Source organism: Callithrix jacchus, chromosome 14 (assembly GCF_049354715.1).
Source record: "Callithrix jacchus isolate 240 chromosome 14, calJac240_pri, whole genome shotgun sequence".
Taxonomy (NCBI): domain Eukaryota; kingdom Metazoa; phylum Chordata; class Mammalia; order Primates; family Cebidae; genus Callithrix; species Callithrix jacchus.
This window is the reverse complement of record NC_133515.1, coordinates 58,638,825-58,666,788: the sequence shown is the minus strand read 5'-3', so window position 1 is coordinate 58,666,788 and position 27,964 is coordinate 58,638,825. Positions and strand designations below refer to the sequence as shown.

The 27,964-nt window shown below is 39.8% G+C and overlaps 2 protein-coding genes across 14 annotated transcripts in view; one reads left to right on the top strand and one right to left on the bottom strand.

Annotated features, from left to right (window-relative positions):
- The first annotated feature begins 30 nt into the window (after positions 1-30).
- CFAP36 (cilia and flagella associated protein 36) lies at positions 31-26,168 on the top strand. Of its 4 annotated transcripts, none has more exons than XM_054244978.2 (11): positions 31-259; positions 5,229-5,293; positions 6,848-6,949; positions 9,080-9,172; positions 11,327-11,441; positions 16,022-16,109; positions 17,824-17,875; positions 18,528-18,630; positions 25,019-25,155; positions 25,303-25,452; positions 25,981-26,168. In XM_054244978.2, exons 1-11 carry the CDS (start codon positions 145-147, stop codon positions 26,098-26,100), a joined length of 1,140 nt encoding a protein of 379 aa, XP_054100953.1. In that variant the 5' UTR covers positions 31-144; the 3' UTR covers positions 26,101-26,168. The 4 variants fall into 4 exon arrangements, with proteins under 4 accessions (XP_054100953.1, XP_054100952.1, XP_035128429.1 ...); XM_054244977.2 differs by having other exon boundaries at positions 17,824-17,899; XM_035272538.3 differs by lacking the exon at positions 9,080-9,172.
- The window catches only part of PPP4R3B (protein phosphatase 4 regulatory subunit 3B), an 85,851-nt gene continuing 72,958 nt past the window's right edge, over positions 15,072-27,964 (bottom strand). For 6 of the 10 annotated variants that reach the window (XM_035272522.3, XM_035272527.3, XM_054244974.2 and 3 more), the window contains 2 exons: positions 24,748-24,901; positions 15,072-16,527 (listed from right to left, as the gene is read on the bottom strand). In XM_035272522.3, the coding sequence (XP_035128413.1) occupies positions 16,487-16,527; positions 24,748-24,901 (195 nt within the window). In that variant the 3' untranslated portion in view covers positions 15,072-16,486. The remainder of the gene's footprint in view (positions 16,528-24,747; positions 24,902-27,964) is intronic. The other 4 variants (XM_035272523.3, XM_035272528.3, XM_078349302.1 and 1 more) reach the window with 1 other exon arrangement.

The window sequence follows — 27,964 nt, the reverse complement described above, 5'->3', positions numbered from 1 at the left end:
TAACTGGTTGGTAGCTTCTAGCCTGGGGGCAGAGCGACTGCGGGCTAGCGCTTCCCCTACTCCCTCTCGGCTCCCTGTGGCCCCAGGGCTTAAGCGGGCTCCGGCGGTCTGGCCTAGGGATTCCCGTGGCCCCTTTGGGGCGGGATGGCTACGGAAGAAGAGGACGAGGTGGAGTGGGTGGTGGAGAGTATCGCAGGGTTCCTGCGAGGCCCGGATTGGTCCATCCCCATCTTGGACTTTGTGGAGCAGAAATGTGAAGGTAAAAACCAGAGCCCGAACCGACAGTCGTTTTCTCCTCTCTCACACCAGCGGCGGGCAGGGGGCTGGTAACCACAAATCATTTTTATCCCCCCCGCCCCCACCCCTCTCACTAGGTTTAGAGCTGGTTATGCGGGAGGAGTTCCTTTCGCCCTGCTAATGTGCTCCTTCCCAGACCTGAACCTGGGGACCGAGACTCTCCTTTCCCGAGGCCCAAGCACACGTCCGAAGAATGTTAGACTTTAATCGTAAATTAGGTCTCTTACTTTGTCCCGCACGTTTCTGCCCTGGGCAGGTGGACTCTGGCTGGGCTTCAACAGATTACCAGACTTGAGAGGAGAAGCGTCGGTTTACCTGAGTTACTTACGATCCGATCCTTAGCATTTGGCCCTGTGTAGTCAGCTTAAGAAATGAGAAATTATTCACTCCAAACCAACAGTTGACTGCAAAGGAGGGTGTGTGATTACTCCAGGAAGCCCACAGCCGGTGATTTTGGTGGCCTGCATTCCCCTTGGAGAGCTCTCTACTCTTGGCTATACCAAAAATTTGCCAGGTGGGGCCGGGGAACTATTCTTGGAACAAATGAGGCATATAGATGTGGTATAATATTCCCTGTGAGGGACAGGCACCTCCGGGTTCTGAGCAGTTCACGCTTCGAGTTCTGCATTCAGTTCGTGGAGACGATTTGCAGTCCATTCGCAGAAAAGGAACCAGAAATCACGTCATATAAATGAATGCCCAAGCGTTACTGTGGTTGTTCAGTCGGGCAAGACTTTGAGGGTAGTAATATTCATCAATTACTGAAACATCTGTTTTGTGTTGTAAGGTTCAGTGGAATAGAGTTGGTTCAGTGGTCAGTTGGTACAAGCTACGGGTAAAGAAATATCAGTGAAGGAAGTGCTTCATGACAATATATCCAAGATGAGTTAGCCAGCCTCAGAAGGTAATGAGCTTCCTGGCTCCAGCAGTGTTTGAATGGATCTGACAGTGACTTAATAGGGTTAGAGGGATTCAGTTATTCAGCTATCAAATGGTCGGTTATCATGGATGACCTTTTAAGACTTCTTTAAATTCCAAGGTATCATGAATCTTGTAAAGATGAAATTCACTTTGACTACTGAATCTTTTAATTACATTTTCATTGCTATAATCAAAATTCAAATCATAGTTATTGAAGTATTGTTTTTACAGGTAATTTTTTAACAGTGTTCAAAAACAAGATAACTGCTATTTGTACTCCTTTTTGTTTGTTTGTTTTTGAGACGGAGTCTCACTCTGTTGCCCAGGCTGGAGTGCAGTGGTGTGATCTTGGCTCCCTGCAGCTTCTGTCTCCCAGGTTCAGGGTTCAAGTGATTCCCTGCCCCAGCCTCCCTGGTAGCTGGGATTACAGAAGTGCGCCACCACACCCGGCTAATTTTTGTATTTTTAGTAGAGATGGGGTTTCGCTATGTTGGCCAGACTGGTCTAGAACTCCTAACCTCAAGTGATCCACCTGCCTCGGCCTCCCAAAGAGCTGGGATTACAGGCATGAGCCACTGTGCCCGGCCTGTACCCACCCCTTTTTATTTTGCGACGGAGTCTCGCTCTGTCGCCAGTCTGGAGTGCAGTGGCGTGATTGATGTTGGCTCACTGCAACCTCTCCTTCCGGGGTTCAAGTGATTCTCCTGCCTCAGCCTCTCAAGTAGCTGGGACTACAGGCGCACACCACCACACCCAGCTAATTTTTGTATTTTTAGTAGAGATGGGGTTTCACCATGTTGGCCAGGATGGTCTCCATCTATTGACTTTGTTAACTGCCCACCTTGGCCTCCGAAAATTCTGGTGTACTCCTTTTAAGAAGTTGAAATGTGGCAGGATGGCTCACGCCTGTTATTGGAGCACTTTGGGAGGCTGAGGTAGGCAGATCACTTAAAGTCAGGAGTTTGGGACCAGCCTGGGCAACATGATGAAACACTGCCTCTACTAAAAATACAAAAAAGCCATGTGGTGGTGCGAGCCTGTAGTCCCAGCTACTTGGGAGACTGAGGCAGGAGACTCACTTGAACCCGGGATGCAGAGGTTGCCATGAGCCTAGTTCTTGTCACTACACTCCAGCCTGGACAACAAAGCGAGACTCTATCTCAAAAAAAAAAAAAAAATTAGCCGAGCATGGTGGTGTGCATCTGTAATCCCAGCTACTCCAGTATGAAACACCGTGCCCAGTCTTTTTTTTTTTTTAAAGACAGTGGCTGACGCAGGAAAATCACTTGAATCCAGGAGGTTGCAGTGAGCCGAGATCACACCACTGCACTGTAGCCTGGGCAACAGAGCAAGACACTGTCTGGAAAAAAAAAAAGTTGACATGTTTTTAACCGGCCAGGTCACTTGCACCTGTATGCCCAGCAACTCAGGAGGCTTAGATGGATCACTTGAGTCCAGGAGTTTGAGGCTGCGGTGAATGATGATCGTGCCACTGCACTGCAGCATGGGTGCCTGAGACTCATTTCTTTAAAAAAAAAAAAAGACTGGGCACGGTGTTTCATGCTTGTAATCCTGGCACTTTGGGAGGCCAAGGCGGGTGGATCACGAGGTCAGGAGTTCGACACCAGCTTGACCAACATGGTGAAACCCTGTCTCTACTAAAAATATAAAAATTAGCTGGGTGTGTGGCGTGTGCCTGTAATCCCAGCTACTGGGCAGGCTGAGGCAGGAGAATTTCTTGAACCTGGGAGGTGGAGGTTGCAGTGAGCTGAGATCACACCACTGCACTCTAGCCTGGGCAACAGAGTGAGACTCAAAAAAAACCCCAAAAACTGAAAATGCTATTGTGAGACTGATAAGGCATGTGGAATTTGACCTCATTTAGAAGAAGAAATTATGTCACCCTTTGATTCCATTTACCCCACTGAGACCAAATGCTGAAATGGAAAAAAATTAAAGCATTGTCCATCTTTCTATCCCTAAATGTCAAAAGTGAATGTATCTCAGTAATAACATACCTGATTGTATAATTTTACAGAGAAGCAGTAATCTAAGCCTTATGAACATGTACAGTGGTGATTTGGTTTCAGAATTAGCTGCTGTATTAAGTACCCACTATATTGCTTATATGTGCAGTGTTACATAGAGCAGATGCCAGGATAAACAAGTGACATGCCAGTGACACTTGAAATAATTGTTTATAGTTCATTGTCTCGGGGTTGCCTATATGCTGTTCTCTACCTCAGATTTAAAGATTAGTTTTTTATTTATTTATTTATTTATTTATTAAGATGGGGTTTCACCATGATGGCTAGGCTGGTCCTGAACTCCTGACCTCAGGTGATCCACCCACCTCAGCCTCTCAAAGTGCTAGGATTACAGGCGTGAGCCACTGTGCCCAGCCTAAAGATTAGTTTTATTCAGCCTTGTGACATCAACTTTTATTTCAACAAATATTTATTGAAAATGTCATTGGGCTAAGCTGAGGCTAGAAGGATGAATGCAATGGAATCCTGTCCTTGAGAAATTTATAGTGTAGTGGGGAAGACAAGCAGATAAACAGAATAAAATACAAAGTGGCAGGTGTTATAATAAGGGTAGGTACATGGTGCTGTACAGTGCGAATTCAGAGGAAGTGATCTAGCCAGCCTAGGGGTTGGGAGTGAGTAGCAGGTCACGGAGAATATGCCACTTGGTAAAATTCTTAAGAATGATCGGGAGAGAGGGGGGATGGGGGTAAAGTAAATGCAAAAAAGAAGAAGGAACAGCTTGAACAAAGGCATGGCAATTTGAAGTGGTGTGTGTTTTATTTGGCGATGTTTCAAGTAGTTGTGTGTTGTTAGGAGTGTAAGGTTTGAGTTTCAGAGTTGTGGGAAATGAGATGAAATCTAATTGCGGAGGGTCTTGTCTGGCCTTCTAAGGATTTTGCACTTTTTCTCTAGGCAATGAGCACTTGTTGAAGAGTTTAAACCGAAAATTGCAGAAGTTAGTTTTGCATTTTAGAAAGATCATCCTGGAGGAATTAAAAAAATATTTATTGTTTGCAATTCCCAAGTTTGTCCTGTTTCCCTGATTAGATTATAGCTTCTTGAGAGAATATTTATTTTTCTAATCTACATCATTTTATACATATGATCATTCAGTAAACACCTGTTTTGATGTTATTTAACTTCATTATTTATCTGTAGTAACAAAAATGGCCTGGTCACTTTCAGTAACATTTACGTCAGCAAAATTCCAGTACAGTAAAATAATTGGAGCCTATTGTAAAAGGACTTAACCATTAACAAGAATATTGCATTAAAAGTTATGAAGAAATATTTTCTCATATTGATTGAAATGTGTTTTTGGTCTTAAATATGAGATAGTATTCATTTTAAATATTTTCTCAAGTAGGCAAAAAAGCTTGTTTACAATTAATAGTATATATATATACACACTATATATTATATATATATATATATATATATATACAATTGATAGTATATATAGGTATATATATAAAATATATATGTGTGTCTATATGTATATTTTTTGTTTTGTTTTGTTTTGGAGACAAAGTCTCACTCCGTCACCCAGGCTGGAGTGCAATGGCTCGATCTCAGCTCACTGCAACCTCCACCTCCTGGGTTTGAGCAATTCTCCTGCCTCAGCCTCCCAAGTAGCTAGGACTACAGGTGCCTGCCACCACGCCTAACTAATTTTTGTATTTTTAGTAGAGACAGGATTTCACCACGTTGACCAAGCTTGTCTTGAACTCCTGATCTCAGGTGATCCACCTGCCTCGGCCTCCTAAAGTGCTGAGATTACAGGTGGGAGCTGCTGCGCCTGGCCAATGGTATATATTTTTAGATATATTCATTTATATATTTTTTAAAGATAATCCCTAAGAATTCAAAGCTGAAGAGCTAGGCTATAGGAATGACAGTTCTATTTGTAAGAAGTGGATTTTTGTATTTGCAGTAATAAAATGATTTTTAACACTATGTAATATTTTCTTTTAAATTTAGTTTTTGATGATGAAGAAGAAAGCAAATTGACCTACACAGAGATTCATCAGGAATACAAAGAACTAGTGAGTATTTTTTTTCACTGATTTTTAAAGGTAATTAGGCTAACATTACTTACAGCTTTTCTAAATGAAGAAATTTTTTTTTCGTTAAAAATCCTGAATTTTACAAAAATCCAGTCTACCTTAACAATAGTGCCTGTTATATCTGTCTCCACAGGTTCTCTGAGCATCTCATTTTTATGACTTCTTATCTCCTCTGCTCTTAAATCTAAGGAATGGTTTTACAACTCTTTATGGGTTCTTGCATGTATTCTTTATATTTTATTCTTATTTTGTTGATGCATCCAGGGTCATATTAGTTAGTCACTTAGTCATGGTTGTCCTTTATTTTTTTATTTTTGAGACAGGGTCTTGCTTTGTCACCCAGGCTGGAGTGCAATGGCACTATCACAGCTCATTGCAGCCTCAGCTTCCCCAGGCTCAAGCAGTCCTCCCATCTCAGTCTCCTGAGTAGCTGGGACCACATGCATGCACCACCACTCCCTGCTAATTTTTTTGTGTTTTGTAGAGATGGGGTTTCACCATGTTTCCCAGGCTAGTGTCGAACTCCTGAGCTCAAGCGATCTGCCTGCCTAGGCCTCACAAAGTGTTGGGATTACAGATGTGAGCCACCGCGTGTGTCCTGTCATGTAATTTTAAAAAAGGCCTCTGGCAGTGAGGCGCAGTGGCTCACACCTCTAATCCCAGCACTTAGAGAGGCTGAGGCGCGTAGATTGATTGAGCCAAGGAGTTTGAGACCAGCCTGGGCACCATGGTGAAACTCCATCTCTATAAAAATTACAAAAATTAGCCAGTCATGATGGCATGCGCCTCTAGTCTTAGCTGCGTGAGAAGCTGAGGTGGGAAGATGGATCTCTTGAGCCCAGAAGGTCAAGGCTGCAGTGAGCCATTACTGTGCCACTGTACTCTAGTTTGGGCAAGAGAGTAAGACCTTGTCTCAAAAAAAAAGAAGTCCAGGCGTGGTGGCTTATGCCTGTAATCCCAGCACTTTGGGAAGCTGGGGTGGGCGGATACCCTGAGGTCAGGAATTAGAGACCAGCGTGACCAACATGGCAAAACCCTGTCTCTACTAAAAAAAAAATAAAAAAATTAGCTGGCATTGTGATACAGCCTCCCTGTAGTCCCAGCTACTCAGGAGGCTGAGGCAGGGGAATCACTTGAGCCTGGGAGGCAGAGGTTGCAGTGAGCCAAGATCGCACCACCACCCTCCAGCCTGGGTGACAGAGTGAGACTCCATCTCAAAAAAGAAAGGAAAGAAAAGAAGAAAAAAAATGCCTCTGGGTAGCAGAAGAGTTGTGCCACACTGAATGTCGTAATCCTGACTTCAACTATTTCTATTAGAAGAAATACAGTTTCATGTGATTTTCTGCAAAAGTACTAACTTTTAATTTGTGTTTTGGTGGAAGACAGACAATGTCACTGCCATGTAATATAATATTATGTAGATTAATATTTGCAAAAAATTTGATTATACTTTTCTAAACTCAATACTTAATATGCAAACTGTCATGTAGAACTTTTCTATGTAATTATAACAGTGAAACTTTGTCTTTTTAGGTTGAAAAGCTGTTAGAAAGTTACCTTAAAGAAATTGGAATTAATGAAGATCAATTTCAACAAGCATGCACTTCTCCTCTTGCGAAGACCCATACATCACAGGTTTTTGCTTTGTATTAGTCTGCTAACATACAGTTTTAACAAAAATGCCCAGGGTTTCACTTAAATTTGAATGTTTGATTGACAAGTAATATTTTAGACATTGTGAGAGGTGGAAAGATAATTCATATATGAGTTCTTTTTGACAGCAACCCTGAAATATGATAATTTGAGGCATAAATGAACTGATACAATTCAAAGTGACCTTTCTAAACTCAGAACCAGAATAAGATCACAGGGATTATACAAACTGCTGTTTTATTTACATAGATCTCTGATAATTCTGTAGTTGTTCCTTTTATAATTTTAGCAGATCCACAGTCAGTAGTTCCTGCAGCCTCCTTCTCTTAGAACTACTTTTATTATCTTACTGGTTGTGTAGTGCTAGGCTGAAGTAGTGATACATATGTTTATAAACTGTTTGTTTTTGTTGTCGTTTTTGAGATGGAGTCTCATTCTGTTGCTCAGGCTGAGGTGTAGTGGTACAATTGCAGCTCAATGTAGGCTCAACCTCCTGGGCTCAGCTAATCCTCCCACTTCAGACTGCAGGTACTGCGCTAGCACACCTGGCTAATTTTTGTATTTTTTTTAGAGACAGGGTCTTGCTATGTTTCCCAGGCTGGTCTTGAACTCTGGGCTCAAACGATTTGCCCACTTTGGCCTCCTAAAGTGCTAGATTACAGACATGAGCCACCACATGCAGCCTATAAACTAGTATCTATTGAGGGCTTATGCTAGTTGATATTTTAGGCACTTGACATGTTTTCTCTCATTTAATCTTTCTAACACTCTTAAGAAATTGGTACTATATAACTTCCATTGAGAAATGAGGAAACCAAAGCACAGAGATATTAAGCTAATAGTCCAAAGTCCACAGCTAAGTAAATAGTAGAGCCAGTATCCCCAGCCAAGGCAAGCCAACTGAGTGCCCTTGCTAAGAGGGTGAGGACTGGGATATGTTGCTAGTATCCAAGTAGCCTTCTGCTCAAAAACTAAAGGCCAGGCAGTGACTCATGCCTATAATCCCAGCACTTTGGGAGGCCAAGGCAGGAGGATTGCTTAAGGCCAGGGGTTTGAAACCAGCCTGGGCAACATAGTGAGACCCCCAACTCTAAAAATAATACAAACGTTAGCCAGTTATGGTGTGTTCTCCCATAGTCCCCTTACTCAGGAGGCTGAGGCAGGAGCATCACTTGAGCCCAGGAGGTCGACGCTGCAGTAAGACAAGATGGTACCACTGCTCTCCAGCCTGGACAACAGATTGAGACCCATCCCTGAGAAACAAAACACTAGCTTTGGCATCTTATCTTCTACCAAATAAACTGTAATTTCTTAGCTAGCAAGATATGGTAAGAATTGTTTAAGATAAGACTCCAGATTTTAATGTTAGCCATGATTTTTTGCTGTAGTTCTCCAATGTATTATGCTCTACTGCCATTCCAGGTCACTTGCTCTTATGCGCATCTGTGCTCCTAGCTTTGCTCATGCTGTCCCTTAACCGGGAATCTGTGGTCCCCTCCTCAGACTACTCCATCATTCCTTTCATCACGTGCAGAAATCCTCATCATCAGGACCTGGTTGAATTGCTACTTGTTACAGCAGCTTTGCTGTTTATTCTAATCAGAACAGAGTTCATTCTACTTAACTAGGCCAATTTTAAATTGATATTTTTGTTATTCTGCCTTGAATTACAGTTTCCTACAAGTCCATTTGCCCTACTAGATTGTAAGTCCTTTGAGCTGTTTTTAGTATCTTTGCACTCCCTGCTGGTAGAACAGAGATGAAGACTTAGTTTCTGGTATGTAGTTCTCAATAAATGTTTATTAATTTAAATTATCTTGTTATTATCACCTAGAAGATGTTGTCTTGACTACTTTTTAACCCAGCACTTCCTCTTTTGTACAGCTTTTCATTTGATGATCACCTTTAATTCTAGGAATAGAAAATCTTTTTGTTTTTGTTTTTGAGACAAGGTCTTGCTCTGCCACCCTGGCTGGACTGCAATGGTATAAACATAGCTCTCTGCAACCTCTAACTCCTGGGTTCAAGTGAATCTCCTGCCTCAGCCTCCTGAGTAGCTAATACTATATGTGTGCATCATTATGCCTGGCTAATTTTTTGTTTTTTTTGTAGAAAGGGGGTTGTGCTGTGTTGCTCAGGCTGGTCTTGAGCTCCTGGCATCAAGCAATCCTCCTGCCTCAGCCTCCCAAAGCTCTGAGATTACAGGTATGAGCCACTGTATTTTGGCTGGTGTGATAGCTCATACCTGTAATCCCACTGCTTTGGGAGGCCAAGGCATGGGGTATTGCTTTAGGACAGGGGCTCGATACCACCCTAGGTTACAGAGCAAGACCCCATCTCTACAAAAAAATACAAATACAAGAATTAGCTGGGCATGGTGACACACTCCTGTAGTCCTAGCTACTTGAGAGGCTGAGGTGGGAGGATTGCTTGAGCCCAAAAATTTGAGGCTTGCAGTGAGCTATGACTGCACCACTGTACTCCAACCTGGCCTGCTAAGTGAGACCCTGTCTCTAAAAAAAAAATAATAAGATAATTTAGATGTTATTGGTATGCCCACATTATGTGAAAAAATCTGGCGATTTCCAAGAAGACATAACAATCCTTAATATGTATGCACCTAATAACAAAGCAACAAAATGTGTGAGGCAGAAATGGAACTGCAAGGAGAAATAGATTAATACATGATTATAGTTGGAGACTTCAGCACCCTCTGTCAGTATTGGACAGATCCAGTAGCTAGAAAATCAGTAAAGACATAGTTGAACTAAACAGCACCTTCAGGCTGGGCACGGTGGTGGTTCATGACTGTAATCCTAGAACTTTGGGAGGCTGAGATGGGCGGATCACTTGAGGTCAGGAATTTGAGACCAGCCTGGCCAACATGGTAAAACCTTGTCTCTACTAAAAATATAAAAATTAGCCTGGCTTGGTGGTAGGTGCCTGTAATCCCAGCTATTCGGGAGGCTGAGGCAGGAGAATTGCTTAAACCTGGGAGGTGGAGGTTGCAGTGAGCCGAAATTGCACTACTGCACTCTGGCCTGGGTGACAGAGCAAGACTCCATCTCTAAATAAATAAATAAATAAATAAACAAACAAACAGTAGCTTCAGTCAGCTGAATTTAATGGAGATTTATACACCACTTCATCCAGCAACCAAAAATATACATTCTTCTCAAGATCACACAGAATAGTCAAGACAGATTACATTATGGGCCATAAAAGACATCTCAACAAATTTAAAATGGAAATCATACAGTGTCTGCTTTCAGACCACAACCTAATTAAAGTGGAAAAAAATAACAAAAGATAGTTGGGAAAAGCCAAAATACTTGGAGATTAAACAACACACTCTAAAAAACACATGTGGGCCAGGCATGGTAACTCATGCCTATAATCCCAATCACTTTGGGAGGCCAAGGTGGGCAGATTGCTTGAGCCTAGGAGTTTGAGACCAGCCTTGGCAACATAGTGAAACTACATCTCTACAAAATACAAAAAAAAATTAGCAGGGCATGGTGATACATACCTTCCACCATATTGGCCAGGCTGGTCTCAAACTGCTGACCTCAGGTAATCCACCCACCTCGGCCTCCCGAATCGCTAGGATTACAGGCATGAGCCACCGCGACTGGCCACAATTTTTGTTTTATAGAATTATAAGGAATTATATAATTATACTATATATAAAATATATAATCATAGAATAATCATAAAGTATTATATGTTATAGAATTATAAACACATGCCCCTCTTTATTCCTGATCTTTCTTGTTCTGAGGTTTACCTTATCTGAAATTAAATTGAGCTACTCCAGCTTTCTTTTTAAACAACTTTATTGAGATATAATTTGCATACCATAATATTCATTCTTCTGAAAACTTTTTTTTTTTTTTTTTTTTGAGTTGAAGTTTTACTCCACCACCCAGGCTGGAACGCAGAGGCGTGATCTTGGCTCACTGCAACCTCTGTCTCCTGGTTCAAGTGATTCTCCCATCTTAGCCTCCTGAGAAGCTGGGACTACAGGAGCATGCCACTACACCCAGCTAATTTTTGTATTTTTTTAGTAGAGACAGGGTTTCACCATGTTGACCAGGCTAATCTTGAACTCCTGACCTCAAGTGATCTGCCCACCTCAGCCTCCCAAAGTGTTGAGATTTCAGGCATGAGCCAGTGTGCCTGGCCAAGGACCCTGTTTTTAAAGTCAAAATTTTAAATTGTCCTTTTGAGACATCTAGTCATACACAATAAGGTAGCATTCTTGAATTAATCTACGGTTTTGCAGTGGAAATGATTTGAATGTGTGGGAAATAATTTTAAAATTTGAATCTTCATTTCACTTGAGACTTCTTTCTACAGGCCATTTTGCAACCTGTGTTGGCAGCAGAAGATTTTACTATCTTTAAAGCAATGATGGTCCAGAAAAACATTGAAATGCAGCTGCAAGCCATTCGCATAATTCAAGAGAGAAATGGTAAAATATTGAAGTTAGAAATCTAAGTGCTAAATGTATTTTTGTTTACAGTTTTGACTATTCTAATTTTAATATGGTCTTAAATGTAGCCACCTTGTGTACATTTATTTCAAGTTTGAAAGACTTTAGCTGACTTGAGATTTAAGAGTAAGCTTCCTGATCTATATTTGACATCCCAAAAAAAGGAGACCAGAATTCCATGATACTTTGGATTTCACAGAGTTTGATTTTCTGCCCAGCCATTATGTTTATGAAATTAAGTATTTTTAAGTGGTCATAGTGGTAGTTACTGTTGAGAGGTGTTCATCCTTCTTCTGGCGTATGATTGTTAGGACCTTTGTATGAAGCAGTGGTTCTTAAGCCTCAGCAAGCATTGGAAATGGTTGGAGGGCTTGCTGAAGCACATATGGCTGCCTCCCAGTTTCTGATTTAATAGGTCTGGGGTATTGATAATTTGCATTTTTAACAGTGATATGGTTTGGCTGTGTCCTCATCCAAATCTCATCTTGAATTCCCACGTGTTGTGGGAAGAACCCACTGGGAGATAATTGAATCGTGGGGGCAGGTCTTTCCCATGCTGTCCTCATGATAGTGAATAAGTCTCATGAGATCTGATGGTTTTGAAAAGTGGGAGTCTTCCTGCACAAGCTCTCTCTTTGCCTGCTGCCATCCATGTAAGAGGTGATTGCTCCTCCTTGCTTTCTATCATGATTGTTAGGCTTCCCCAGCCATGTGGAAATGTAAGTCTGGTTAAATCTGTTTCCTGTGTAAATTGCCCAGTCTTGGATATGTCTTTATCAGCAGCATGAAAACAGAGTAACACAAACAAGTTTCCAGGTGATGCTGAAGCTGCTGGTCCTGGGACCATACTGACACCTACTGTTCTAGGGCACTGGGCAGAGACAGATATGCTTGTACCAGCATCATGTGGAAGAGAAAAATGGAACTCAAAGCCCTATTGACCCTCATTGGCTTTATCTTTCCCTGACTCTGTGTCAAGCTCATTTTCTCTTTAGCTCTTCCTGCTCTTGTTCCTTTCTTGTGTGCCTGAACTACATTTAACATCCTGACTCAAAACAACTGAGTTTTTAACCATGCTGCTTGTTATTGTACCCAGATTATCATCTCTTTCTAACCTGTATTATCATTTCTGTTTCACATTTCTTGCTATGGTAACCTCACCTTAATTTCTATATCTTCCTTAGCTCAGTAGATGGCCATGATACTTTTTACCATGGCCCATAATCTCTTTAATGATTTGGCAGCAGGACCTTTCCTTTGATTGTTTCTTGAAGATGTGAGATCTATAGTTCAGTTGCATCGTTTGCTCTTAAGGGCCTGGAATGTGAAACAATAGGGCTTCTGTTGTTGCATGGCAAACATGAGAATTTTGCAGAGCCCTTCTTGAGGAGTTTACTTCTCACTTGACTGATGTGAGTAGAGACTCTTAGAGCCAGCCACCATCATAATCATCTACTAGACTCCCAAGATGCTTTCCCCAGTAACTAATAGAACTGTTGTCTGTGGGTAGGGGGAGAACACCACCCTAGCCCTGAAGAATACATCACAGTGCTATTACTTCCATGTAAATAAGTTTGGAAAATAGTCTGTGTCTTTCTACTGTGATTTGCTCTATAAAATCCTTTCCTCTGAATTTTCCTGAAAACTATGCTTCATTCTAACTTGTGGGTTAGAGAATTTTAAGAAGTGTGTTAGTAAAAAAAAAATTTTTAGGGGATCAGGAGAAGCCATAGTGTACTTGACGCTGGCATTCTATAGTTTTCAGTTTGGAATTTAATTGGAAACTCATTTAGGTTTTAATAAAAAGGGAATAAATGTGTATCTTGTATCATGTGGATGCCTCAGGCTGTCAGTAACAGAACACCCCAATGAAAAAAACATCTTTCAGAACAAGAAGTCCAGAGGAAGGGAGAGAAGGAAGGCAGGTTCAGAGTTGATGAACATAGTGGCTCAGTGATGCAGTGATGTAATCAAGGACCCTGACACTTTGCATCTTTATACTGTGCCATTCTCAGGATCTTCTCTCATGATTATACTTTGGCTAGACTGAATGCAGACTTAACAATGTCTTATGAAGAAATGGAATAGTACATCCTCCTGTATATCTCTTTTTGTTAGCAAGACAACAATTTCATGGAAGCGTTCCTATTGATTACGGTTCAGGTCACTTGCTTTTCTTAAACCATCTGGCAAGGGGAATTAGATCATTATGATTGACTTGAACCAATTAGGGGTCACTGTCCTGGGCTGGGGAGGGCCCTGCCTCTAAGTACTTAGCTATCTGATAATTCTGCAAAAGCTGGCTTCTATTAGCAAGGGAGGAGAAGGGGAATGATGTAGAATAATGACTGTGGTCAGACCACAGCATGAGGCATTTTACTTACATTTAAACATAAACTAATAACTTAGTTTCTGCTACAGAATTTCTAATACATGTGTTTAAGAGTTTTGCTGGCCAGGCACAGTTGGCTCATGCCTGTGGCCCCAGTGCTTTCAGAGGCTGAGGCAGGAGGATTGCCTGAGCCCAGAAGTTTGAGGCGGCAGTGAGCTATGACAGCCCCACTGCATGCCAGCCTGGGCAATAGAGTAAGACCCTGTCTCAAAACTAAAATAATAAAAGAAAGAGAGAAAGAAAGAATGTTGTCTAACTGAGATCCAGGGGCGAGTACCTTAATGTCGATTATACTCAAAACTGCAGACTATTTGAAAATAGTCCTAATGATGAGAAAAAAAATCAAAGGCTCTCTGGATTCTTGGTTGTACCTTACTAAAGAATTTGGAGAAAATGCAAATGAGAGTATTATTTTGATGGTTTTTTTTTTTTTTTTTTTTGAGACGGAGTTTTGCTCTTGTTACCCAGGCTGGAGTGCAATGGCATGATCTCAGCTCACCGCAACCTCCACCTCCTGGGTTCAGGCAATTCTCCTGCCTCAGCCTCCTGAGTAGCTGGGATTACAGGCACGCGCCACCATGCCCAGCTAATTTTTTGTATTTTTAGTAGAGACGGAGTTTCACTATGTTGACCAGGATGGTCTCGATCTCTTGACCTCGTGATCCACCTGCCTCGGCCTCCCAAAGTGCTGGGATTACAGGCATGAGCCACCGCGCCCAGCCTACTTTGATGGTTTTTAAGTACTTTATACTGTTGTGTTATTCTTAGTACTTTCAGTTTCCTTAGAAAGATGATTAGAATAATGTGTATCTTTTGACTGAGCAAAAATGCACTTAAGATTGATGGATTATTCAGATGTCAATTTTCTGGTTGTGATATTGTACTACTATAGTTTCGTAAGATGTTATCACTTGGGGAAACTGGGTAAAGAGTACATAGCAGCTTTCTGCATTATTTCTTACAATTGCATTTACCTCAAAAGAAAACATTTAACTTTTAAAAACGTATTTAAACATGAGGAGGATTAGAGTAATAAAGCTGTTTTAGAGTGGATCCAAAGTCCCACAGTCATATGTGGATAAAGAAGTGGAAGGTAAAAATTAAGCAGCATTCTGCTAATGTTTTGGAATGTAATAATTATAGATACAAACAGAACAATTATTACCAATCCACCTTCTTTGCAGGAAGAAAAGATAATAAAGTAAATTAAACCAATATTTTAAGTTACTTTTTATTTTCTTGGGCTGAAGCTGCTACTTCCCTGGTTTATAATTATTAGACCAATATCTGAACAGAAGCTTCAAGGGCAGAGATCATTTTATTCATCTTTGTAGTCCCCCAAAGTGCTTAGCACCATGCTTTTATTGCACATAGTAAGCAGGGCCCTTTTCAATAGCATCTGTTAAAATATGAATGAAGAGTTTTAATGTTATTTCAATTAACAAAATCACATTTTATTTTGTGACTCTTCTCATTTAAGGGGCACCTTTGAGATCAGTTTCATTATTAAGCCTAACTCAATGATTTCCGTGGTATATTCTCAGACACTATATGATTATGGAAGAGAAAATCATATTAACAAATGTTTGTTGCCACACATTGTTATTTTAATTGACAATAAAATAATTACTAAGAGATATTTCTAGTTAAAAGTGTGGGGTTTTTGGTAGGACTTATTCTGTAAAATAAAAAAAGGCTTAAAAGATGGTAGTTAAAATAGGCTGGGAATGGTGGCCTATGCTTGTAATCCTAGCACTTTGGGAGGCCGAGGCAGGCAGATCACTTGAGGTCAGGAGTTCAAGACCAGCCTGGCTGACATGTTGAAACCCCATCTCTACTTAAAAATTGGCTGGGCATGGTGGTGGGTGGCTTTAATCCCAGTTACTCCAGAGGCTGAGGCAGAATTGCTTGAATCTGGGAGGCAGAGGTTGCAGTGAACTGAGATTACGCCACTACACTCTGGCCTGGGTGACAGACAGAGAGTCTGTCTCAAGAAAAGAAATTAAAAAATAAATAAAAAATAAAAGATGATAGTTAAAAAGATAATACCTTAGGAAGTTACAGTGATAGATCTGAAGTTAATTTCTACTTAAGGAACTAGAACAATGAGAAATCGATGTTTTCAGTTGAGTTGTTACTATTCCATGTGGTCTTTGGTTTCAAACAGGTGTATTACCTGACTGCTTAACAGATGGCTCTGATGTGGTCAGTGACCTTCAACAGGAAGAGATGAAAATTCTGAGGGAAGTTCTTAGGTACCAATCTCTAATTATTTTTTAAATGAATCATTAGTCATATTGTATGATCTGTACATATGCTTTTGCCTGACAAATATGAACTAATAAAATTGCTGAATTCTCCACTGAAGACCATAAAAATGATTTATCATTATATGACTGTGAATGTATTTCTTAATGACAAAAAAAGTTATTTTCAGTCCAAATGAGAGGGTCTTTTCACACCCCCATTATAGGAATAGGAAAGTAGCCACCAATGGGAAAAGTTGCAGTAGACCCAGGCTGATCTCTGGAGAGAGGCATAATGACTTGAGCTAAGCAGAAAACTCTATGGCTTTTGGATCTCACGATGGAGGTGGCATATTCTAGGTGTCACATGGTAGGAGGCTGGGCATCTAGACTCCACAGATTGAATAGCCAACTTGGTGATAGTAACCTGCAAGAGAGAGAGGACGGTGAGAGGCATCTCTCCCAGATGAGTGTCTTGCCATTCTCTTTGTCTCCCCAGTTATATAATTCTCAGCCAAATGCCTGGCAAGGAGTGTGCAGACCAATACGGGGGTCCACACAGAACTAATAAAGGTTAAGGGACATTCCTTTTTCTTTTGAGCCTGTCGTGCCCTGACCTTTAGGGGAATATTGGAAGGAAGGAGCAGTAGTAGCTCCTAATTTTTAAATCTCCTGTGAGAACATATTAGGTTTAGGGCAAAAGGATGCTATAATCACGGTGTCACCTGCAGACTATGGCCTAGGCCTTTGGGGTCACCACTTCTCCAACCATACTACCACACATGACCATTGTCTAGCATCCTGTAGTTCCCCACTTAGGAACTTTGTCCCACCTCCAAAGCAGAAGAGAGGATAGGAGGATGGGCCTGGTGGGAAACTATGGCAGGAGCTCGGTACTTAATTTCAGGGAGTTTGAGTGATTATGGAGAGGGTGGCAGATACGCTGGTGAACTAAACCCTTTCTTGCCAGATCCTTCTTTGGATGGCAGGGGCAAATGGGAGCCTGAGATGACACAGAATGCTATGAGTTTAAGGTTTGAGAGGTAAGGGTTTTTGGTTCAAAGGACTGGTAAAGTTTTGATTTGGACTGGTTGTGTTGGTTGATTGGTGGCCTGAAAACTGGTCAGCACTGTATTTTTAAGATTTTATTTCCTAAGAGCTTTTGATGGGATATACTACTGCGTAAGTAATAGAACTTAGTTGTGAACATGTATAACAGTTGAACTTGGTTACTTTCCAAAATCAGCTTGTCTCAGTGAGCAGTTTACAAAAGTCGATAGGCTTTGGGACAATGGTATCACGAGTGCTTGGTGATAGCTCAGATGTCACCAGAACAACGGCATTTTATTAAGAGGGGCGTAATGGCTCTTACCAAGAGGGGTGTAATTGATCTCTCTAAAGAGGGTGATTGAAGTCCTTATTAATGAGATTTGCCATTCAAATTGGGTTTAGGATTTCAAATCTGTTGATCTTTGTTCATTTGGAGTTCTAGAAGAAATAGGTAGACCTGTATTTTATGTTACGAACTGTATTATGCTGTATGCCTATGTGTGTCTTTCCCAGTTGACTGTAAGCCACTTTAGAGCAAGGCTTGATTATTTTCCATCTTTGTGTCTAATATGCCTTGTATTGTAAGCTTAGGTTAGCATGTTGCTTAGTTGAATATTTGTTCTTTGACCAAAGAAAGGAAAATTACTTTTTACCTTATTTTTGTATATTTCAGAAAATCAAAAGAGGAATATGACCAGGAAGAAGAAAGGAAGAGGAAAAAACAGGTGCCTACAGAACATATAACAAAAGTATTTTATATTTATGGCTGTTATCTCTTATTAAGTTTACACCTAGTTCTTTCTATTAAAATTTATACTTATGTGGAACTACATAATTCCTCAGAGTAGTCATTTTTTTGGTAAGTTTAAGCATTTGTATTTAACTTTTTATACTTTTTTCCCCTTTATTTTTGTCCTGGTAACTCACAGAACAACTTTTTTTTTTTTTTCATACTGACTCTTGTTCTGTTGCCCAGGCCAGAGTGCAGTGGAGCAATCTCAGCTCACTGCAGCCTCCGCCTCCCAGGTTCAAGCGATTCTCCTGCCTCAGCCTCCCGAGTAGCTGGGATTACAGGTGCCCACCACCACGCCCAGCTAATTTTTGTATTTTTAGTAGAGACAGGGTTTCACCATGTTGGTCAGGTTGGTCTTGAATTCCTGACCTCATGATTCACCCAATTTGGCCTCCTAAAGTGCTGGGATTACAGGCGTGAGCCATTCTATTCCAGTCTGGGTGATAGAGTGAGACTCTGTCTCAAAAACAATAAACAAAGAAAAAGAAATATGTAATATTTTTCGATCCTTTAGGTAGTGAATTCATTAAAATGAATCTAAATTGTATTTTTTTTTTTTTTTATTGTTTCATGGAATCCTGAAGTTATCAGAGGCTAAAACAGAAGAGCCCACAGTGCATTCCAGTGAAGCTGCAATAATGAATAATTCCCAAGAGGATGGTGAACATTTTGCAGCCCTACCCTCAGGTAAGGTTTATGAATACATAACACCATGTAGAATGTGCTACTTTCAAAAGAAAAAAAATGTGCTACTTTCTCATACTTAATTTACTTCAAAAACCCTGGGAGAGAGTATTGAATGTCTTTGGTATTTAACGTTCTTTGTGAATTTGGTTAAAGAGGTTGCAGACAGGAGATACCGAGCTGAAAGAGAAAGTAGAGTCCCCAGATTTCCACGTAAAGCCTGGAACCCAGAGTAGAGAGCAGAACTCCTTGAGGGAATAACTAGCCTTTGTGCATGGCTGCAGCTTACAAGACAGGTTCACATAACATTCGGTATTCTCTTCCATGCTCACAGTTATTTGGTATTTGTGAGTGAGAAGCTGAACTTGAAAAGATAATATTTCTTTTCTAATGAATTAAGTACAGCTGGAAAATAAGAAGTAGCCATTTTGTCCAGACGTTTAGTCAGAAATTGTATCTTAAAACCAAAATTGGTAAGAATCCTTGTGGGGAATATTAGTGGATGACCTTTTCAACATGTGGCAAAATCTACTTTCAGTATGAACTGATTTTCTATGTAAGAAAACAAGTAGTTCCGAAACAGAAATTGTAGTCATGAATTCAGTTCATTTTATTATGTATTCCTATGGTTTTAAATAAATGTCCTTTTCTCAATTAAAAAAATATAACTCTGTGAGGTAGATATTATGATCTTTGTTTTTCTTTTGCCTTTTTAAAAAAAATTATTTTTGTTGAGTCAGGTATAACCTGTGTTGCCCAGACTGGTCTCAAACTCCTGGCCTCAAGTGATCTTCCTGCCTCAGCTTCCTAAAGCACTGGGAATACAGGCATGAGCCACTGTACCAATCCCTTCTTTTTTTTTAAGAAATTCAAGGAAGCTGAGCAACTTGTCTAACCAAGATCATCACTGAACTCTTCAGTGGTGGAGTTATGACTTAGCTGGGTCTTCTGACACTAACTCTGTTCTTCTATACCTTAGTTTAGAAGAACTTCTATAGTTGAGATTAATGTGATGTTTACCCATTACTTTTTTATATAAGTTGGAGAGCAATTTTCTGTTTTTAATATGCTTAATTGAAGCTGTTTTAGGTTCACAGTAAAATTAAGCAGAGGGTACAGATATTTCTTCCATATACTCTTTGCCCAGTATATGCTTAGCTGCTCCCATTATCAGCCCCCTCAAAAGTAGTACATATGTTCCGTTGGTGAACCTACCTTGACACAACATTACCAGCAAACGAGAGAGCATAGTTTACATTAGGGTTCACTCTTGGTATTGTATATTCCATGGGTTTTGACAAATGTATGATGATATGTATTCACCATTATGGTATTATGTAGTATATAGTTTCACTGCCCTAAAAATTCTCTGTGCTCTGCCTATTCATCCTTACCACCTCCTAACCCATGGCAACCACTGATCTTTTTACTGTTTCCATAGTTTTGCATTTTCTGGAATGCCATATAGTTGGAATCATACAGTAGTACATAGCCTTTTCAGATTGTCTTCTTTCACTTAGTATAATGCATGTAAGGTTTCTCTGTGCCTTGTCATGGCTTGGTAGCTCATTTCTTTTTAGCGCTGAATAATACTCCATTGTCTGGATGTGCCACAGTTTGTTTATTCACTTATCTGCTGAAGAACATCTTGGTTGCTTCCAATTTTTGACAGTTATGAATAAAGTTGCTATAAACATCTATGTGCAGGTTTTTTTGTGGACATAAGCTTTCAGTTCTTTTGGGTAAATACCAAGGAGCGTGATTGTTATGTCTTACAGTAAAAGTATGTTTAGTTTTGTAAGAAACTGCCAAACTGTCTTCCAAAGGGCTGTACCATTTCCATCCCCATAGCAGAGAATGAGAGCTCTTGTTGCATCCTTGCCAGCATTTGGCGTTGTCAGTGTTCTGCGTTTGGACTATTCTAGTTGGTGTGTAGTGGTATCTCATTGTTAAGTTTATTTGCATTTCCCTGATGACATGATGTGGAGCATCTTTTCATTGCTTGGTTGTCATCTATGTATCTTCTTTGGTGATATGTCTGTTAAGGTCTTTGGCCCATAATATTTTTTGAGTTGTTTGCTTTCGTGTTAATTGGGTTCATTTTCTTATTGTTGAATTTTAAGTGTTCTTTGTATATTTTGAATAACAGTCTTTTATCAGATGTGTCTGCTGAAAATATTTTCTCCCAGCCTATGGCTTGTCTTCTCATCCTCTTGATACTGTCTTTTACATAGCAGAAATTTTAATGAAGTTCAGCTTATTAATTATTTCATAGGCTGTGCCTTTGGTGTTGTATCTAAAAAGTCATCACCACACCCAAGGTCATCTAAATTTTATCCAATGTTATCTTCTAGGATTCTTACAGTTTTACACTTTACATTTAGGTCTGTGATCTATTTTGAATTTTTGTGTGTGTGAAGGGTGTAAAGTTTGTGTCTAGATTCATCTTTTTTCTTTTGGACGTCCAGTTCCAGTTTTGTTTCCTCACTGTATTGCCTTTGCTTCTTTGTCAAACATCACTTGATTATATTTATGTAAGTTTATTTCTGGACTCTCTGTTATGTTCCATTGAACTATTTCTCCATTCTTTTGCAAATACCATACTGTATAGTTTGAAGTCTTCAAGTTGGGTAGTGTCAGTCCTCCAATTTTGTTCTTCAGTATTGTATTGGCTATTCTGGGTCTTTTGCCTCTCTATATAAATGTTAGAATCAGTTTGTCAATATCCACAAAATAACTTGTTGAATTTTTGATTTATATTATATTGAATCTATAGATCATGTTGGGAATAACTGACATCTTGACATTAGTGAGTCTTCCTGTCCATAAACATGGAATATGCCAGGCATGGTGGCTCATGCCTGTAATCTCAGCATTTTGGGAGGCCAAGGCAGGAAGACTACTTGATCTCAGGAGTTCAATACCAGTCTGGGCAATTTGGCAAAACCCCGTCTCTACAAAAAATACAAAAATTAGCTGGGCATGGTGGTTTGTGCTTGTAGTCCCAGCTACTAGGGAGGCTGAGGCAGGAGAATGCTTGAGCCCAGGAGATGGAGGTTGCAGTTTGAGTAAAGATTGCATCATTGCACTACAGCCTGAGCAACAGAGTGAGACCCTGTCTCAAACAAAAAGTTAAAATAGGCCGGGCGCTGTGGCTCACGCCTGTAATGCCAGCACTTTGGGAGGCTGAGGTGGGTGGATCATGAGGTCAAGAGATTGAGACCATCCTGGTCAACATGATGAAACCCTGTCTCTACTTAGAAAAAATAAAAAAAATTAGTTGGGCATGGTGGCGCGTGCCTGTAATCCAGGCTACTCAGGAGGCTGAGGCAGGAGGATTGCCTGAACCCAGGAGGCGGAGGTTGCAGTGAGCCGAGATCGCGCCATTGCACTCCAGCCTGGGTAACAAGAGCGAAACTCCATCTCAAAAAAAAAAAGTTAAAATAAAAAAACAACAAACCATGGAATATCTCTCCATTTGTTTAGTTTTTTCTTTCTAGAATTTTATAATTTTCCTCATATAGATCTTGTGCATATTGTGTTATTTTTATATCTAAGTATTTCATTTTTTAGGGGTATTGTGCTAAAGTAAATGATACTGTATTTTTAATTTCAAATTCCATTTATTCATTACTAGTATAAAGGAAAGTGAACAACTTCTGTATATTAATCTTGTATCCTGTAATCTTGATATATAATTACTCTTTTCAGTTTTTCTGTCAATTCTTTTGTGTTTTCTACGTAGATGAACATGTTCTGCAAATAAAGACATTTTTATTTATTCCTTCCCAATCAGTGTACTTTTTATTTCCTTTTCTTGTCCTACTAGATTTTTTTTTTTTTTTTTTAGACGGAGTCTCTCTCTGTTATCAGGTTGGAGTGCAGTGGTGTGATCTTTGCTCACTGCAACCTCTGCCTCCTGGGTTCAAGTGATTCTTTTGCCTCAGACTCCCTAGTAGCTGGGACTACAGTCTTGTGCCACCATGCCCAGCTAATTTTTTGTATTTTTAGTAGAGACAGGGTTTCACCATGTTTCCAGTATGGTCTCAATATCTTGACCTCATGATCTGCCTGCCTCGGCCTCCCAAAGTGCTGGGATTACAGGTGTGAGCCACCGTGCCCGGCCATCTTATAGGACTTCTAGTATGATGTTGAATCAGAAAGGTGAGAGGGGACATTCTTGCCTTGTTTCTGATCTTTGTGAGAAACCTTCTAGTTTCTCACCATTAAAAATTGTGTTAAGTTTTAGAGTTTTTTTAGATACTCTTTATGAAGTTGAGGAAGTTCCCCTCTATTGCTAGTTTACTGAGAGCACCCATTAATTTTAAGGAGTTAGAGTCTTACTTGACAAAACAGGATATCAAACTAGAATTGAATTTGTGAGGTTCTTGCTTCTTTCTTTGTATCAAGTCAAACCATTTCTTTATTTGTGTATATATATATATGTATATACATACACACACACATATACATTCTGATATATTCTGCAGATTGTAAGTAGAAATAGCCTCATTTGAATTATACCTTTGAAACCTCCTGCTTTAGGTTTGTCTGTGCTCCATTTTAATTTGCTGACACAAATTAACTTTGTTTTATATATGCCTAAGTGCTTATACTATTTAAATCTTGTGTCTAACATGATTTGAATAAATTAGCTTTGTCTGCTTTCTTACCTGATTAAGTGAAGCTGTAGAAAACTTGATCTCAAACCACATGTAATTCAGTTTACACATTAATGGCACAACACAAATGGTAGATAATTTCAAAAGTAATGATTTTAATAAAAAAAAAGTTTTTTTAATGAGCCTATGTGGTATTTCAGAAAATCACTTCATACCAAGTGATGGAAGCCCATTATGAAGACCTAAGTGTGGAAGAATCATGAAGTTGTTTGATGTCCTGTTTTGACCTTTTGCCTGTCTTTCCCTTGTTCCTGCTAGCAATAGATAGTATCTTTTCTCAGATTGATGCAGAGTTGCCAGATATGAGATGATCTTTCTTTCGGTTTTCTGGCTTTCTGATCTTTCCTTCCTAGAAATTAGAGAAGCCAAGTATTTTGGCTTCAAGTACTTTCCTCTCTAGGTTTGAGAATATATGTATGTTCATAATTAACAAACCCAAGGCAAGAACTGTCCAGAGAAAGAACATGAGTGGAATATAAATGCTTATATGTATGGGCTTTCCCCTCCTCAGGAATGATTTGAACTGTCCTTTCTCCAACTCTGTGAGTCCATTGAGGGCTAAGCCTACCTCTGCTAAAGTCACTATCAGTAACAACAGTGTTGTTTTAACTCTATTGCTGTTAGTTCTGTAGCTCCCTGTCTAGGTTGGTTTGGAGTGCTGGTTCCAGCTTATCTCTTCCATGGAGATTTCCCTTATTGTCTAAGGGCCTGTAAAGCCCTCCAACCTCTCTGGCACTATAGTCAGTCCAGTCACTACTAGAGCAGTGGTCTGTTGTCAAGTTTCTTGCATGGACAAAATTCTGTTTTCTCTTTTAGTATGTATGCTGTCAAGGTTTCTTTCTTTCTTTAACTGTAAGGATCAACCAGGTGTGGCAAAAATTTTTATCCTTAGGGACATGTGTGCCATGTTTTCTTATCATGCTTTTAGATCTTAGCATCATTTTAATGTAAGTCATTGCTTGTCTCAATGTGCTTTCTTTCATAGCCCATGTACTTACACTGAAAAGGTTTTATCTTTTTAAAAACAATCACCTTATAATAAAATTTGGCCCAGAGGAGCAATGAGAATGTTAACCCTCTCTCTTGGTTGGCACAGTCACCAAATGGCTGGAAAGCATTTCATGCTCATGTTTATATGTGCTTCCAAGTTCTACTTGCTTTAGAAATCTGTACATTTTCACAATGCATTGGCAGGTTTATAGTTACCTTCAATTTATAAACAAAAATTATTGACATTGGTGACTTTTATTCTCGCAGTACAAAAAATGACAGCTTTACATTAATTGTTCTGAAAATATAGGGTGACTTTTTACTTGCAAGCAAAAGTTTGGAAACCAATTACATTGTTAGTAAGGGATTAGTGTACTGCCCATTTGGCTTATGTGGCAATCTTGTATTATAGTATAGTTTATACTAAATCTTTAGACAAGGATTTTACCTTTTTGTAGCTGTAATACTCTACACACAGCAAGAGCGTGGTACTTGTTGAGATACAGGTGAGAAACTGTAGTTCCAAGCTTCTTAAGGATAGAGATGATGTTGATTGTTCTTGCCCAGTGGCTGGCACAATATAGACACTGAATATATGTTGACTGAGTGAATATGAGGAGAAACAAGTAGTACTAACGTTAGCTCATTTTGGTAAACCTAGCCTAATACTTAATATTCTCTTAATATTCTAATTGGTCTTATTTTCTACTTACTGCCAGAAGTTAAAGTGCATTTTGCTAATCAGTCAGTAGAACCTTTGGGAAGAAAGGTGGAAATGTCTGAAACTTCCTCCCTCCCACAAGAAGGCCTAAAGATTCCTGACTTAGAACATGCGAGCATTGAAGGACCAATAGCAGTAAGTAAAAGACATCACTTTTAAGAACTATAAGCAAAGTGACAAGGTACTGGGAAATCAAACTTTGAATTGAATCAGTCAGTGGGCATCTGTGCTACTTACTAAATGGACTTGAATTTAGATAGTTCCTTTTCTTATTTGACCCAGAATTTATCAGCACTTGGAACAGAAGAACTTCGGCAACGAGAACACTATCTCAAGCAGAAGAGAGATAAGTTGATGTCCCTGAGAAAGGATATGAGGACTAAGCAGATACAAAATACGGAGCAGAAGGGAAAACCCACTGGGGAGGTAGAGGTATGGCTAACCTTAGTATGTCAAGATTTGTAAATCTGGTAGTAGAACTCTCAAAATCAGAATATGTGCAAGACAGCCTCTTAATAAATTTTGCTTGCAGACTCATGCATATTAACTACCTCCTAGTGCAGTAGCTGCTAAGTGTTTTCGAGGAAGTGAAATTGTTGTGATAAGGATTTTATGAGACAGAAAATAACAGTGGTGTCATAGTACATTTTTTTTTCTTATGCTGTTTCTTTACTTGCTCTGCTCTGAGTATGTAAGGGTCAGTGGTCTGTTTTACCTGAGCATTCTGAGATGTTTTCTCAAAGAGCAGCATCAGTATCCCAGCCACCATTTCCAACAGGGCTTCTCCAAGAAGAGACTTTATGAGTAAGAAATTTAGGAAACCTAGTCTACGTCTGTCTCTTCTTCCACCCCTAAAAAAAATGCCTCTAACCTTTGTTCATTTGAGGTAGTATATTGGGAATTTTAGACAAATGGCCCTGTTCATGGTGTAGCCAACTTTTTTTTTCCCTTTTTTTTCAGGAAATGACAGAGAAGCCAGAAATGACAGAGAAGCCAGAAATGACAGCAGAGGAGAAGCAAACATTACTAAAGAGGAGATTGCTTGCAGAGAAACTCAAAGAAGAAGTTATTAATAAGTAATCATTAAAAACAGTTTAACAAAATGGAAGTTCAAATTGTCTTAAAAATAAATTTAGTCCTTCCACTGAGACCTTTAGTTTCAAACACTTTTGTAAATGCAAGTATCTTATTATTTTAAACACTTTAGGTAAAGGAAATTGGGAAGGCAGCTACTCATATTGATTACTTTAATACAAATTCCTGGGTGTTTTTCCTTGGAAAGAGAGTATAGAAAGAAACTACTTTGATAGTTCATTCATTCAGACTCGATTACCTACTGTTTGTGCCAGGCATTGTGCTAAGTGCTAAGGATACAGTAGTCAACTGGATTGACAGCGTCACTGCCTTCATGAGGCTAGTAGAAAAGTCTTGAAGACCAAAGTGTTAGAAAGGCAGAGGGTAGAGTGCTATGAGCAGGGCTAACTAAGCCTTTTTAAGCTGAATGGAAGGTTAATTACACAAAGAATAGGTAAGGAAATAACTCAGGTTCTGCAGCAGAAAATAAAGCACATACTGAATAACTGGAGAGGCTTAGCATATGAGATTGGAGATGGGTGGTGTACTGATAGTAGTGCAGGGTCTTGTATGAAATGTGAGGATTTACATTTTTTTTAAGAGACAGGATCTTGCTCTGCTGCCCAGGCTGGAGTGCAGTAGCACAGTTACAGCTCTGGATTTTAAATGTTGTAATACCAGCAGTGTCAAATCACTGAAAAATGCCACCACTGGATGTTGGTGTTTTTTTATGAGAAGTGACCCTAGGATAATTTTCTGTAGTCTGCTTGTTTAAAGATAAACCACAATAATAGAAGTTTCTTTCAGAAACTTCTAGGCTGGGTATGGTGGCTCATGCCTGTAATCCTAGCACTTTGGGAGGCTGATGCAGATGGATCACCTGAGGTCAGGAGTTTGAGACCAGCCTGGCTAACATGGTGAAACCCTGTCTCTACTAAAAATACAAAAGTTAGCTGGGTGTGGTGGCAGGCGCCTATAATCCCAGCTACTTGGAAGGCAGCAGCAGGGAGAATCACTTGCGGAGGTTGCAGTGATCCAAGATCGCACCACTGCATTCCAGCCTGGGCGACAGAGCCAGATTCCATCTCAAAAAAAAAAAAAATGCTTCTAATCTCAGCACTTTGGGAGGCCGAGGCGTGGGCAGATAACTTGAGGTTGGAAGTTCGAGACCAGCCTGGCCAGCAATGGTGAAACCCCATCTCTACTAAAATACAAAAATTAGCTGGGTGTGGTGGTGTGTGCCTGTAATCCCAACTATCTGGGAGGCTGAAGCAGGAGACTTGCTTAAACCTGGGAGGCAGAGGTTGCAGTGAGCCAAGATTGCACCACTGTACTCCAGCCTGGGCCACAGAGCAAGGGTCCATCTCCAAAAAAAAAAAGAAAAACTTCCAGTCTTGTGACATCCCACATCCACCGTTTCCTAAGTACAGGATACTCCCAAGATTTAACTTAAAATCACGACCTATCTCCTTAAATCTATACTTGTAAACTTTTAAAAAGGGATATCAAAATTAACAAGATTTGCTCATTTCAGTCATATAATTCCAACCTTTAACCTGCAGAAAAACCAGTATTCTACATTTGTTATATTTTCATCATTAGATGGATAAAAGGAAATGCTAGTGATTAAAACACAGAAATGTTTCATTTAACTTTTTATTAAAAAGTTTTTATATTGGATACATGTTTACAGATACCATTTTAAGAGGACCTAAGGCATACAAATGTGGGCTTTTGCCTTGCTTCACTGAGTGAAGATAAAGATATAAAAATCCAGATCTGTCTGAGGGTAGTCATTTAAAGACAGCCACTAACGTGCAATTCTCAAAACTCTTCTTTCAAGGGGTATTTTAAGCCTTGTTCTTGTCAT

Bases quoted from the DNA above. Each gene is read 5' to 3' on its own strand.
- CFAP36 (XM_054244977.2), top strand. From the start codon at position 145: ATGGCTACGGAAGAAGAGGACGAGGTGGAGTGGGTGGTGGAGAGTATC. The intron at 5,294-6,847 runs GTGAGTATTTTT...TTGTCTTTTTAG, and splicing joins ATCAGGAATACAAAGAACTA to GTTGAAAAGCTGTTAGAAAG. The intron at 17,900-18,527 runs GTATTTTATATT...GGAATCCTGAAG, and splicing joins CTACAGAACATATAACAAAA to TTATCAGAGGCTAAAACAGA.